General features: G+C 34.6%; 1 protein-coding gene across 5 annotated transcripts in view; it reads right to left on the bottom strand.

The window, feature by feature from the left end:
• Window positions 1-98: 98 nt before the first annotated feature.
• Window positions 99-14,503, bottom strand: part of REPS1 (RALBP1 associated Eps domain containing 1) — a 71,832-nt gene continuing 57,427 nt past the window's right edge. For 3 of the 5 annotated variants that reach the window (XM_072965926.1, XM_072965925.1, XM_072965923.1), the window contains 10 exons: window positions 13,902-13,989; window positions 13,041-13,142; window positions 10,946-11,018; window positions 9,202-9,320; window positions 8,255-8,319; window positions 6,284-6,469; window positions 5,018-5,113; window positions 3,199-3,347; window positions 2,349-2,454; window positions 99-360 (listed from right to left, as the gene is read on the bottom strand). In XM_072965926.1, the coding sequence (XP_072822027.1) occupies window positions 292-360; window positions 2,349-2,454; window positions 3,199-3,347; window positions 5,018-5,113; window positions 6,284-6,469; window positions 8,255-8,319; window positions 9,202-9,320; window positions 10,946-11,018; window positions 13,041-13,142; window positions 13,902-13,989 (1,053 nt within the window). In that variant the 3' untranslated portion in view covers window positions 99-291. The remainder of the gene's footprint in view (window positions 361-2,348; window positions 2,455-3,198; window positions 3,348-5,017; window positions 5,114-6,283; window positions 6,470-8,254; window positions 8,320-9,201; window positions 9,321-10,945; window positions 11,019-13,040; window positions 13,143-13,901; window positions 13,990-14,503) is intronic. The other 2 variants (XM_072965927.1, XM_072965924.1) reach the window with 1 other exon arrangement.

Genomic DNA, 14,503 nt, shown 5'->3' on the forward strand with positions numbered 1-14,503 from the left:
GTTAAGTATAATGGACCAATGTTACGTATGTATTCCTAATGTTATGGAAAAACAAGGGTGGCCTGTGCCAACAAACACAATATACCCTCCAGAAAAAGTCATCCTGACCCTTTTATTGTTGAAATTAAAAAATAAAAGATACTTAAATACAATGGTGAACATATAGGGCAAAACAGAATCATAAAAATTTAATGTTGAATTAAGCAGTGAGCTGAATGTCTGCGGCTCCAAATTGGCTTTGAACCCAAAATCGCTTAAAAATGGGTATGTTCACAGTTAACGGCAATTGGCTTATAGGTGAGAGAATGGTCGAAGTTGTTCCAGTTGAACTTCCAGGGAAATTCTCTCCTCAAGAACATCCTGAAAAAAATGTAAACCCAAATTATGTTTCAATGTGTATAAAAATGAAGGCGTATCTAACAACAGCTCTGCATCAATAAAACAATTTAAATTTGTTAAGATGAAGGGACAGTTGTTCATCTTTTAAAACTTCACTTTAGAAACATAGCTTCTTTATAATGTTAAAATATGATCTTAATTAAAATCTCTTTTCTTATTATTTAAATCAGGGTAATAAAACATTTTTTTGTTTCATTATTAGAAAAGCCAATTTTGCAAATGATGACTATCAATGCATGAATTTTGCATAAAGTCTACCCCCTGCAGTAAATGTAGATTAATCAGTTAACAGATTCTTTCCCCTGGTGATTACATCTGGTCATAACAACTCCTGAAACTCATTTTGAGTTTCAGTTTCACAACAAATAAATGTATTTTGCAATCAGAATCACTGTTGATTTTGAGCAATCTTTTCAGGCACCTAGCAACTTCTAAATCATCTATTTTACTTTCTTCTATCATACTGAAAGTATGGTGTTTTAACCAGAACTACCTCCTCCTATTTGGTACCATAGCTCCTTTTTTCTGTTCTTAGAGATAATGAGAAATGGAGTTTTAAAAAAAAAACTCCTATATACATGTTTCTATGGTCCTCCTTAGTTCTTCAGAAAAACATACATTTACAAAATTTTCGTCTTCAAGGTATGGTACTAGCAAGCTTCTCATTAGTTTTACATTCTTCCTTTACAACGGACCAAATTCAAAATCAGAACAGCTATCTATAAATATCTTCTTTGATCAAAGAGTCACACAAGAAAATTGTTCCTTTAACATATAGTTATCAAATGCCTAATGTGAGGTTTTAGAGACATGATGGTTACAAGTCTATCTAAGACAGTCTATCTTTGATGTCCTAGCCTAAATATTAACACATACTTTCCTTCTTTTCTCTCAAAAGCACCTTGTTTTGAACACTATGGTATATGGTAACCCTGAAGAGTGATTATGATTTACCCTCAATGAATTTAGCTTAGTAAGACAGAGAGACAAATGTGCCATATGTAGAGATGGACGATGTGATACATGCTAGATAAAGGATATGAACAGAATGTTATGGGACTGAACTAGCTCTGTATTTATTTTACACTTTCATGGGCTCTTTTCTCATCTTCATGGTTTGCAACCTTCCTACTCAAAGTGGGGCCAACAGTCCAGCAGCATCTCCATTACCTGGAAGCTGACTAGAAATGTGCAGAATTCTCAGGTCCTACTCAATACCTGACATGAATCAGAATTTGTGTTTTAACATGATCCCAGATTAAGCGTATACACATTATGGTTTGAGAACCACTGGTTTATAAGACATGAATGCTTAATCATGTTGATGAAACATAAATGATTCTGTCTGTGAATTTTTATTTTAGGGATTCAAAGAAATCATGATTAGTAGTAAGAAAAACAAACCCATTCCTCTCAACTACAGATGACAGAAGTACACACTGGTGCTAAGCACCATTTCTACTTAGGGCTTGTCTTTTCTTTTCCATTTTAGAGATGATCAAAATTACCCCCATCCCTCTCTCTTCTTTAGCCCTGTTTTAGTCCCTTTAATAGAATTTGAGTTGTCTTTGATAAAAGGATAAACTAAAAATACTCAAATCATTTTAGAATTAAGAGTGTAGAGAGCCAAGTATGTGATACTGGAGGTTACCTGAGATCACAACATCTCTACTTGCGGGTGTCATTATGAAAGTTAAGGAACATTATAGGAATATGATGTATTACATACATGAAAGATAAGGCAATCATGCTAGAACTGAGTACAGAAAGCTCTTCTTAGTATTAAAAGACTCAAAGGAGTTTAAAACACTTCAGATACACACTTCTCTTGCTATGTGGAAAGTTTCATCCTAACCTAAGATTGCTGGATCATCTCCAAGTTCCAGTTCAAATCTGAGAGGCTTTGAATCCAAGGAACTTCCCAAATAAAGATTCAGAAACTACATTACCTTTAATTGTTGCTGCAATTCACTATTCAGTCTGGCCAAAACTGTGTTGGTTTCCTTATTGCGTCTAATTGATGCCTGAATAGCTTTCTTATCCTTCCCAACAGACCTGAGGAGATAAAGAGAGCAAAAAATCTCCTCTTCATTTCTTATCTTTAAATTTTCTCTGTTCTTGGCTGGTATACCTCTAAACCCAGAACGCAGAGGGAGCATCTCTGCCTTGTCAGCACAGCTCAACCTCACTTGTTCAGTTTTAATGGTCAACCAAAAATATTTAAGCTTCAGAGGCTTAATTGTTATTGTCTTAATGATTATTCTTCTGTAAAATTACCTGAGTTTAAGTGAGTCTAAAGCAGACATCAGCAAACTTTCTGTAAATGGCCAGACAGTAAATATTTTACGCTTTGAGGGCCATACCATTTCTGCTGAATATTCTTGTTTTTTTGTTTCTTTATCTCTTCTATTTTTCAAAAAAAAAGTAAAAGCCCATTCTTAGCTCATGGGCCTTACAAAAAACAGGTCACGGGCTGACTCTGGCCCATGAGCCCTGGTTTGACAATTCCTGGTCTAGAGCAACCATAGTTAAAATCCCAATCTTACTGTGCACTGTAATTTTTAAAAAGTTTGCTGCAGGATTTGCAACAGGGTATTAAAATGGAATTGGGGTTGAACTTAATAGAAGCAAAAAAAAGTGAGAATATTCTACCTACTCATAAATGAGAAAACTCTCGAAGAGGAACAGTTAAGAACCTATACTCAACTACAGGACCATAACTGCTTTCAGTTTGGTATTTTTACTTGCTGTGTTTTTTGTTCCTAGTAATTAAATATGTTTGGGAATGGCTCTGATTACCTAGGAATAGAAGGTTGTGATGCAAGAACAGCAGCTAGGACACCTGTCTTTTGTGTATGTTCATCAACTTCTGGCCTCAATTCATCTTCTGATTTTAATCTTCTTCGAACAGGTTTAGGTGGTGGAGCAAGTGGTGTCGTGCCTTTGCTCTAGAAGACAAGAGTTCCATTTATAATGAGTATTTCTTGAAAGCATTCATGGTTAGTTAGTACTTTGCCAATATCATATGCTTTCTTTAAGCTATTCATTCTCCAAAAATTCAAGAGTCACTTGTCCTACTTTAAAACAATTTATATATTTGTGGCAATAGCTAACTTAAATTACAATGGAGGGGGGCAGACTGCTCAGTGGTAGAGTGCATGCTTAGCACGAATGAAGTGCTGGGTTCAATCCCTAGTACCACCATTAAAAAAAAATTACAATGGGAAAGATGTTCCTAGTGACGTCACAACTGTAAATGTATCTACTAGACAATTTTTTAAAAAGGGTGACATAAGCTCCTTGAGGCCCAAATTGTGACGCAAGGCTATAATACTGTTTTAACTAAACATGATACATGCTCAATGTATACCTATTCAATAGCTATAAAGGGGAGTTGGCAAAAATATGCATCTATTATCACCATAGGAGTTCCTACTCAAAAATCCTAAGATACATTACCTGAATGAATAAAACAATTTATAAAGAAGTAGAAAGCTAGGCAATTCTTTAAAAACCTATCACTAAAATGAGCAGTAATTATAACTCTTGAAAATGAGTGGACATTTTACTGGAAGTTGTGAATCTGTACTCAACAGAATCAAACATACTATTTTGGTATTTACAATAAACTGACTTGACCTGTTAATAAATAGTCAACTGCCATCTCTTTGGTTAAGTGCTACTTTTAATCTGTTACCATTAGGTGACAAAATAAAATTCACAATTTAAAAAAATCATAGAACTACTAGTGTAGTTAAAAAAAAAAGTGTCCAGAAAGTAGAATTTAAGCATTTCCAGAAACACATGCTGTTTTAGTAACTATTAGGAATGTCTCAATAACTGAAAAAAGTTACAAAAATTTTTCTCTCAAGGGGAAGTGTCTTGATACCTGTAATTTACTTTGAAATGCAAACAAATGATAAGATGGACTGATGCAGAGAGAAGGATGGAGATATAAAGCAAGTATATTAACACAAGGAAAAAAAATTTCTATTTCTTTAATTTTGTATTTATGAGATAACGAATGTTCACTAGACATATTGTGATAGTCATTTCATGATGTATCTAAGTTACATCATGCTGTATACCTTAAACTTATAGTGTTGTATGTCAATTATATCTCAATAAGACTGGAAGAAAAATAAAGTATAGTACAATCAAGGTGTGGGTTTATTGATGTACAATGTAAAATTCTTTCAACTTCTCTGTACGTTTAAAAATTTTCATACTGTTGGAAAAAATTATTCCTAGATAGTTAAAGAAAAAAAGCACAGAGTATAACATTAACCTTAGAGAACTGATAATTTTTCCCTATTATACTCAGAACTGCAATAAAACAAATTGAATATGATGAATAAGGAAGTTCTGCTTTATATATTTTGAAGAATGTAATAACCACATAAAATTTGAGAACCTGTGGCATGCATTAATATAGATGATAGACTATCACCTCCTAGAATTTTTAAACAGGCGGATCTTGTTCTGAGACAGACTAAATATATTACGGTTAAAGGAGTGAAAGGGAATAGATGAGCTCTAACTTTATTTCTAAGATTTTCAAGTTATCTAACTTTTTATATGTACAAAATGATCAGTATTATAAAAGACTTCTGTATACCACATTGGCGGGAGCACTAGCAGCTGTCTTTTCTTCCATTTTACTATCTGTTTTGGCAACTCGAAGAGAACTTGCAGGATCAGAAGCTTTTTCAACCTAGAGATGAGTATATTATTATTACAAATTATATATAAGTAACATACATATATGCATAAATATATATGTAACAAATCAGTACAATGTTTAGAAAACAGTCATTCCAACAATAAGAAATCTGAGCTGAAGATGAGAAGGAATTTGAGGAAAACCTTGTAAAATGATCGTTCTCCACTACTGAAGGGCAGAGAGGGAAAGTAACAGATCTCTGAAGCGGGGGAGGGCTGAGTATGCAGCACTGTCTGGGAAGTTCTTTGGTTGGGGGAGGGGAAGCACCCATCCCAGGGGAATGAGTACCAGCACTCTGTGCACACCTGTACTCCCCTCAGGCCCACTCTGCCTTCCTGGAGGTACAGCCCATTCCCCTAGTGGCCTCAGGTCAGGAAGAAAGTCACAGGTTTGAAGAACTGGCTAGTAGAAAATTTTCCATGGATCAGATCTATAAGAAACCTTTTGTCTAAATTATGCCAGTCAAATAAGCAGATTTTTGGATCTATTAGAGAAGCTCAGTATAAGCTGAGACAATCAGAACAGACACCAGAATTCCCTTGTACCCTCCAACTCCACATTTACACTCAGTGAGGACAGGGATCCCTAGAGAAGCTCTTGCTACTAGAACTAGAGTCCACACAGATTCCATGTTGGTACTCTGTTGTCTGTAAGTCTAACTGAAGTGACTTATTCTCATACAATCTTCACCAAATCACACAATCAAATACTTAGCATTAAGATGCAACCCCCATCAAGTGACCTATCTTATACAAACTGAGTGTAGCTATGGTAACCACAGCCTCTTATTATACAGAAATCTTCACCAAATCACATAATCAGATGCTAAACATTAAGATTCAACTCCCAGAGCAGTGTTTCAGCCAGGACCAGATGGTTGTGCTTGCATCTTTTCCTGCAACAGCTACCTCTCACCCAGATTTTGACTCTGATTAAGCATTTTACACCTAACCAGTCGGTGTCTGAGGCCAGTAAGAAATTGAGAAGCACTGACCTAGGGAATATAAATCCCCTAAAAGCAGCAGCAGTAGCAGCAATTTTGCTCACTAATGTCCCCTCTATTATCTGCTCTTTTAGGAGCTCCTCTGTTTAAAGACAGGCTTATGAGCATGATATGAGAAGATTCGCGGCAGAAAATCACATAAGCCCTTGAAAACTGACCGGCAAGACCTCTGGATGTTTTTCGGCTTCATCATCTTGTTCTTCATTTACATTTGATGCAGCAAATACTTCAAATTGGCTGAAATCTGCAAAATTTGGTTGTTCTGGTATCTGCTGAGGTGAGGTACTAGTGTGAGTTATTAGGCCATCAGCATCCACTGGGCGATGCACAACGGGACCAGGAGCCTTCGTGACAGGGCAGAACAGAGCAACAAACATTTTACTGGTGGTATCAGTGTTACAGAGTAGCCGCCTTTTTCTTTGAAACTTTATTATAAGGATGTTCTGTTTTATTATCTGAAAATTCAGGGAGGTGAGCTACAGTACTACCTACCCAAAAAAACTTAAAGTGAAATGCTAAGAGTAAAAAAAGTTAAGATGACAAACCTTCAATTAAAAAGCTGCTTCTACAAAATTCTTATTGCAAAGAAAAGTGCTTCGAAAGAGAGGAAGATCTGGTCCTAATTTCTGATTCTTCCCTTGCATCTATTTTTTTAATTGGGCTACTGCATAATTGTTTGTTCTTTGAAAGTTATTTTTAAAAGTGTTTCAAAAGAGACTTATTTTTAAAGTGTGAAAAACCAGTACTCTAACAATAACTCCAGTGCCCTTTCTTTCAATCTGTCCTCCACTCCTTTGCCACGTCAATTCTTCTAAAATCTTGAACTGCAAAATAAATTTACTGAGTATCTACTATTGGCCAAGCACTATGGATATAAATGTGAACAAACAAATAAGTTCTGTTCCCTAACAAAGGTGACAGTCTAATGCAGGATAAGAAATAAGTAACCAAGGAATTAAAATACAGTGTGAGAAGTTTTATGACAGAGGAAGTACAGGATGCTACAGGAATAAATCTGAAGTCTCTTCCCTGTTTATCATTTAAAAATTCCTATATCTTGTAAGAAAAATTCTATCTTCTTAGTATGTTATAGGAGACGCTCTGCCTCTTCCCCACCTCTTCAATTTCCTTTCCTATCACTCTAGTTGTACTGAACTCAATGGCTTTTCCTTGAAGAATATGCCAGGCTTACCTTACACCCTTATGACTCTGTGGATACCACTCCTTGTGGTTGTAATGCCCTCTCCCCAAGAAATACCACTTTCTCTTTTAAGTCTCTGCTTAAGTCAAACTTCCTTCATTTTACTTAGATCTTTTCAATGTGATCATGACCCCTGACTTTACTGGCTAGAACCGCTATGCCGAAGCATTTTATAAATCTGTCTACTGTAAGCACTTCTATTATAACTGCTGTTTACAGGTCTGTCTTCCCAACTAGACTGGTTCTAGAGTTGAGAGTCCAACTCACTGGGTTTCACAGCTTAACCCAGAAAAAGTATCTTTGTTCGCACTTTAGATAAAATAAATACTGGAATATTAAAATTTAATTATCTCTGATATAAGAAACCATGTTTTTAACTGCAAATAACTAATTTCACTTTAAGACCCCAAGTCAGAAAAATCAACCAAATTCATTCATACAAAAGGTAGCCAGTCAGTCAGTGACATAAAACTAAGCTATAAGCCAGAATCTGTCTTGGAAAATAGTCTGATGCAGATGAAAACAACTGATCTGGCCGGGGTGCAGACGTCATCTAACACTTCCTTCACAGACGCAGCAACATATCCAGAGAGACGCAGTGAGGTCACTCTGACTCAGTGCTAGATCCAGAACATACGTGGGCATCTCCTAGCTCCCAACCTATCATTCTTTCCACTAAACCCTTTTTATCAAGACGTTATCCTCTGGTTCACGCTTAAGCTTCTTTCAAAAAACAACTTAAAACGTTACTAGATTTCTTATATTCTAAAATAAGAGTTAGCTTCCGTGAATTAAATGTGCATTAATAACAACTGGGCAATCTCTGATCTTCAAAATAATTCTAGAACAGAATCAAATACCTAACAGACAAGTTGACCAAGGGGATTATGATAACTGATGTTTAGTAACGAACACCTTGGAGCATTACCTGTGAGGGCTGTGGTCTTGGAGGCACTGCAGGAGGTTGGGCAACAACTCCAGCCTGTTGCTGTCCTGTGTGAATACGTAAGTCTTCTTTTTAGTAAATATATCATTACTTTGCTAGCAGAACAGACAGGCTGAATGTATGTGTTCAAATGATAAAGATTCAGAAGAATGTCTGGTAAGTATTGGAAAGTATATATTTCCTGTAAAACTGTCAAGATGTGGTCAAATCTCATGGCCTCTTCTCAGGCCTCATTTCTCTTGTTCTACTGCATGAGGCACTCTTGACTTGCTCTCCTCTGCTCCCGTAATACTACACATTCTTGGTTTTCTTCCCATATTTCTGATTGCTCTTTAGCTATTAAACACGAAGATTTCCAAATTTTCTCTTTTAATACTTCAGTCTATTATTTCTATGTAAATGATTCTCAAATAATATATCAATCTTTCTTGGCCCACAAGTCCAATGGCCTGTTGATTTCCCTTTTTCTTCATCATTCTAAACTCGTAATATACAAAACAGAACATTATCACTCTCCAAACTTAACTTTTCTATTTCGATGAATGCAATAACAATATGACCAAATAAAAACTGAAACCTCGGAGGAAGTTGTGACTCTTCTCTCTCTTTTGTCAATCAAATTTAAGATGTGTTAGTTCCCTTCCTTGATATCTCCACACCATTCTTTTAAAATCTCTTGTAGCATCCTTCAGGTTCCCATCTTTATCATTTGAACTCAAACACATTTTAGATAGTCATAAAGAAAAAAATTCCCTCTTATTTGATACTTTTTCAATTGAAAATTTTTCTTCAGACAAATATCAAAAAATAAGACATATTAAGAGAAAATAAGTATTGTGTATCTTTAACTTAACATATATTTAATTTATATTCAATAATTAATTTAATTTAACTTAATTTACTATATATTCTGGTTCTCTAACCCCTACCTGTGGTGACTGAAAAGGTCCGATTCATATCTAAAGATGACGATCTAGAATGAGAGGGTTGTGGCCTTGGAGGGGGAGGAGGTGGTGCGGTATTATCAGGCGACGTTCCTGAATGAGACCTGCAAAATTTGCCATTACAACTGGTCATGCTACTGAATTGGAGCTTTGCTTTCTTTCTTTTTTCTTTTTAAGCAGTCAAACTTAGCTAAGCAGCAAAGAATCTTATTGATGTGACACTTTCTCTAAAGGGTACACAAGTACTAAGATGAATAAAGAGCACCATTTATGATGTGCATTCAACAAGTAGTTATTTAATATGGCAGATAATCTTCTTTATAAAGTATAATTATATATTTAACAAAATTTCAAAAAATTTAAAGAAAGTTATTAATGTGAATTCACAGTAGACTTGAGTGTCAAGTTTCCCCCATTCAGTTAAATGTAGTATTAGTCTAAAACCAATTTTCAAAAAAAAGGAAACTCTCACAGACATAGAAAACAAACTTATGGTTACCAGAGGGGGAAGGGATGGGAAGGGATAAGTTGGGAGTTTGAGATTTGCAGATACTAATATATATAAAATAGATAAACAAGTTTATACTGTACAGCACAGGGAACCATATTCAATATCTTGTAGTAACTTATGGGGAAAAAGAATATGAAAATGAATGTATGTTCATGTATGACTGAAGCATTGTGCTGTACACCAGAAATTGACACAACACTGTAAACTCACTATACTTCAATAAAAAAAAAAATATATATATATATATCAAAAAAAATGCACTCAAAAAAAGAGACAGAAGCTCTACTTTCAGGTATGGTTAGCTTTCAACTTAAAGTTTGGAATTTGGTGAGCTCAGGTAAAATCTGGTTCAACTATCTGCGGTGCCCATACCTGCAGACACAGGCCATCTCATTTTAGGTGATTATACTCATACTCAACTCGCCCTTGAGGGTCACTTATTGGCCACCAAAGTCTTCTATATTCTGAAGAGTCTCTTGGACTCTGGCAATCTGATCCTTACTTATAGGAATAAAAAGTGAACTAAAATCCAAAATGAGTGAGAATGCTAAGATATATGAAGAAACAGCCTTCTGACTGAGTGAGCTCTTTGGGGGGGGGTCTATATAACCAGTCTCTCTATATATCCTCCAGGTGTGTGGCAAAAGCATCTAATCATGTATGAAAAGCAGAGGAGAAAGATGCTCTGTCCTGTGCACAGTTTTGAGTACACAGTGGAGCCCTTGCAGACAGATCTTGCCGTCCTTACCCTATCCCACATCTTTTTTTGTTAGTGCCTGAAAAGTTGTATGTAATGCAGATCTTCAGGGTGGGTAGGTGGCCCAACACTGAGCTGTGCTTCCATATGATGTTTTAAAACTCCAAATTCTTTTGGTACTTGCCCTTAAGACTATGAAGGAAATCTGCACATTTTTTACTTAAATAAATTCTCATTGCTGAGCTACAAAAAGGACTGTATTAAACTGTCATTGTCAAGAAGTTATTAGCCCTTTTTAAATCTTCTATAGAATACGATGAAGACATAAAGGCTCTTTTCATTTTTCTTTAAAGTTGGAAAGAATCAAAATTATTTCCCATTTATATATGTAAATAGGTAACCTAATAGCCTTTAGAGATATGTAGAACTGAAGAATGGAGAATAATTTAGTTTTAAATAATTTTAAATATTAAAATGTAACAGGATATTTTAATATGCTTTTTACTGACAGAAATACTGACCTTTGACGAGTTACATTGTTCCCAATCTGTTCTGGATCCGAAGTAAAAGAGTCTGAACTACTGTAACCATCTGCTGATAAATGGGATATATCCTATTTAATAATAATCATTTCTTCACTTTTTACTCTATATACCCTAAACAAATACAACTAAAGTATTGTTTCAAATCAGAGACATTCAAAGATTAGCTAACAGGTTAACATTTCATCACAGTGTTACTAACTAAAAAATTAAATATAAATCAAATAAATAATGGGCTAATTTACAACAAAATATTATGTACAGAGAACAAATTACAATTTTAAAAAGTTAATATTTAATGACAAATGTTAAAAATAAGTTACATGGAAGGAGGGTACAAAATAGTACATATATTATAACTTCATTTCATATAAACTATAACATGCACAGAATGAGGATTAAGGTTGACAATGAATGTTAATTGTGGTTATTTGTGGAATAGTGAGATTATAAATAATTTTTATTTTCTTATTTTTATTACATTTTTACAATAAGTGTGAATAATTTTTGGAATAAAAATTTATTTTTAAAGAACAAATTAGAAATGCTTTAGGTAAAAAAGCTAATTTAAAAATTATTAATGTAAAAACTTTTTAATTTGACAAGGGAGTAAAATGTGCTTAGACAATAATACAATTTATGAAATGAGCCAGAGGGTACCAATTTTCCACCTGAGAAAATACCATTTTCAATTTCTTCAACGTCTTAGGAAGGAGCAGAGGATCTCAGCAGCAGACTAACACTTGTGATGCAATAAAGAAATTTTAAAAGATACTCTAGGGATAATTTGAAGAAATACTACTACATACCTTTCAAGAGTTATAAATGGAAGGTACTGGTTAATTGGTTTGGCTTCGTTTCAAAATGTATCCCTTTCCCTTTTCTTGTCAAACCACTGACAAGTTTATTTAACTGGTACAAGAATGATGCTAAAACTAACATATTTCCATTTGGATGTTCTAATAGACATCTCAAACTTAAGATGTCCAAAACTGAACTCCTACTCTGACCCCACAAACCTTCTCCTACCACAGACTTCCTCACTTCCTAGCTGCTCTGGCTTAAGTCCCTTGAACCACCCTTGACTCGGCTCTTTCACATCCTCTATTACATAGGCACGCAAATCCTATGGTCTTCTACAAGAATCTAGCCAGAACCCGACCACTTCTCAGCACTTCTACTGCTACCATCCTAGGCCAAGCCATCATCTTTCCTTGCTTGTGTTATTATAACTGTCTCCTAAAAGGATCGTTCTCTGTTTCAACTCTTGCCTTCTTCTGGCCTACTACCAATACAGCAGCCAGAATGATCTTGTTAAAGAAGGTCAGATTAAGTCACTTCTCCATTCAAAACCTTCTAATGGCTTTTTATCTTACTCAGTAAAAGTCAGTCTCCCACTGCTCTGCAGTTACTACTCTCCCATTTGCTGCCTATGCCTGCCAAATTTACTAACTAGTTCTATTCCAGGTGTTTACTTGCTGTTCCCACTAGAAGTAAATAAGGCATCTTTCCTAAACCAGAGCTTCATATTTGCTGTTGCTTGTGCCTTAAATGTCTTCTCTTCAGATATTCACACAGCCGAATCCCTTGTCTCCTTCAAGTTTTAATTCAAATGTCATCTTTTGGTAAGGCTTTCTTTGATCACCTCATTTAAAATGTCTTTCTCTCCCCTTTCACAACTTCATTTTTATCCAGGGTGTTAATTACCTCCTAAGATATGTTACTTTTTTTTTTTTCTTTTTCTCATCTTCCCTACAGAATGTAAGACACTGGCTCAGTGAATGAATATATACACAACTTCTTGTCAGAGAGAAACAAAGGAGCCAGTGGGGTAGAGCCAATGTACTAAATCTGGCTGAGAGGGAGGCAAATAGCAGGCCTCCCTTGAAGAAGGTTAGGTGGCACTGGGCAACCACTTACTCATATAGAGGGCAGGGCATTTAAAAAGACTCCCTATTCTCTACATTATTCTCAGTGACGATAATATTAAATGGCTATACATTTGAATTATTCAAACTCTAAATCCAGACTTAATAAACTTCAAATGGAAGACGTAATGCTATCTTTCACTTACCTACAGTATTTCCAGAAGCAAATTTCACTGAAGAATTTATCTTATTTTCTTCAGAAAGGTCAGATGTTTTCACAAGCAATGGGCTAGTGGGATTAGCATGATCTAAGAGAGAGTTAAATACAAGATGCAGGCATCTGAATTAATCAATTTATAAACCTCACAGTATAAGACTTCACTTCCATACTCCAAAGAAGTAGTAGGTAAATCCATGAAACATTAAGACAAAATAATATTTTAACAGAACAAATTTAAATCTGTTTATATACAATTTTGTTTCCTGCCCAAATAGAAGATACTTTATAATGAAAAAGTCAATCTGCATGTTCACACTTTGTTAATTTTATCCCTGAAGGGTCATTAGTTAAACAAATCACCACACAAATGACTGTAAAATAAATAATTTATGTTGTTGACATAAACAGAAAACAAATCTACCTTTTAGACTGTAACTAAAAAGTTTAATCTAAAATGAGGAGAAACTTCAAGAGTTCAAGCAAAATACACAATTTCAAAGCCAAAATTCATTTTAACATATACTTCTTCAGTTAAAACTTGAATATACTTTAAATGTATATTCACAACAATGATCATAGAAACCCAGTGTATTAGAAAAGTCACATTTTTCAAATGTCCTTATTTAAAAACTTAATAAACTCAGTAATTTGCTTTTTACAACTATAATATAAATTAAAATATATATACAAGCACACACACATAATAAATATATCATTGTAGAAAGTACTATGCTAAAAAATAACAATTAACAAAAGAAATCTGAACTTGAAATCTGTTTTCTAGTTTGATGCTAATTTAAAATGCAACCCACTAAACTAAAATACAACCCAGCAGTCGCTTCCTTACCACTGCCAGTTCTTTTAAGTTCCATTTCCTGCATGTGGATTTTGCTTGGAGTCATACGAATGGGAACTGGATGAACAATAGCAGTATCCTACAGACAAATGGGGGAAACACAGAATTCTGTATTGAAAAAAATGCCAAGCAGATATTATGAAATAACCAAAACTAGTAACACTTTAAAAACTGGTGGATAGAGTTTCTCATTCGCACTAAGGCAAACATGAAAATTGGTTTTTTAATTAAAAAGTTCTAGAATTATATTTAAAAAATCAAGTTTTACTACATATGCCTAATAATCTAGTTTCTTTTATAAAAAGTACATTTTAACCTTGAGTGACTAAAGATTTGAGGAAAAAACTGATCTTATAAAAATATAGCTAAAGACCATTTAAAGGCAAAGTGTGAAATGATCCAATGGAATTATACAAATTTGAACTTTGGAGATTAAAGTGAACTATTTCATGAGAATCCAAAGACTAATTAGCAGATGAACTCATTTTCACTAAACTGCTCAAGAAAACTGACACTTTTCTTTTCCATATATAAAAAAAAGTTAATGAGATGCCTGTCATATTGTAACAGCAGTCATGAAACATACTTTCTAT

The sequence above is a fragment of the Vicugna pacos genome, chromosome 8, assembly GCF_048564905.1.
Source record: "Vicugna pacos chromosome 8, VicPac4, whole genome shotgun sequence".
Lineage (NCBI taxonomy): Eukaryota > Metazoa > Chordata > Mammalia > Artiodactyla > Camelidae > Vicugna > Vicugna pacos.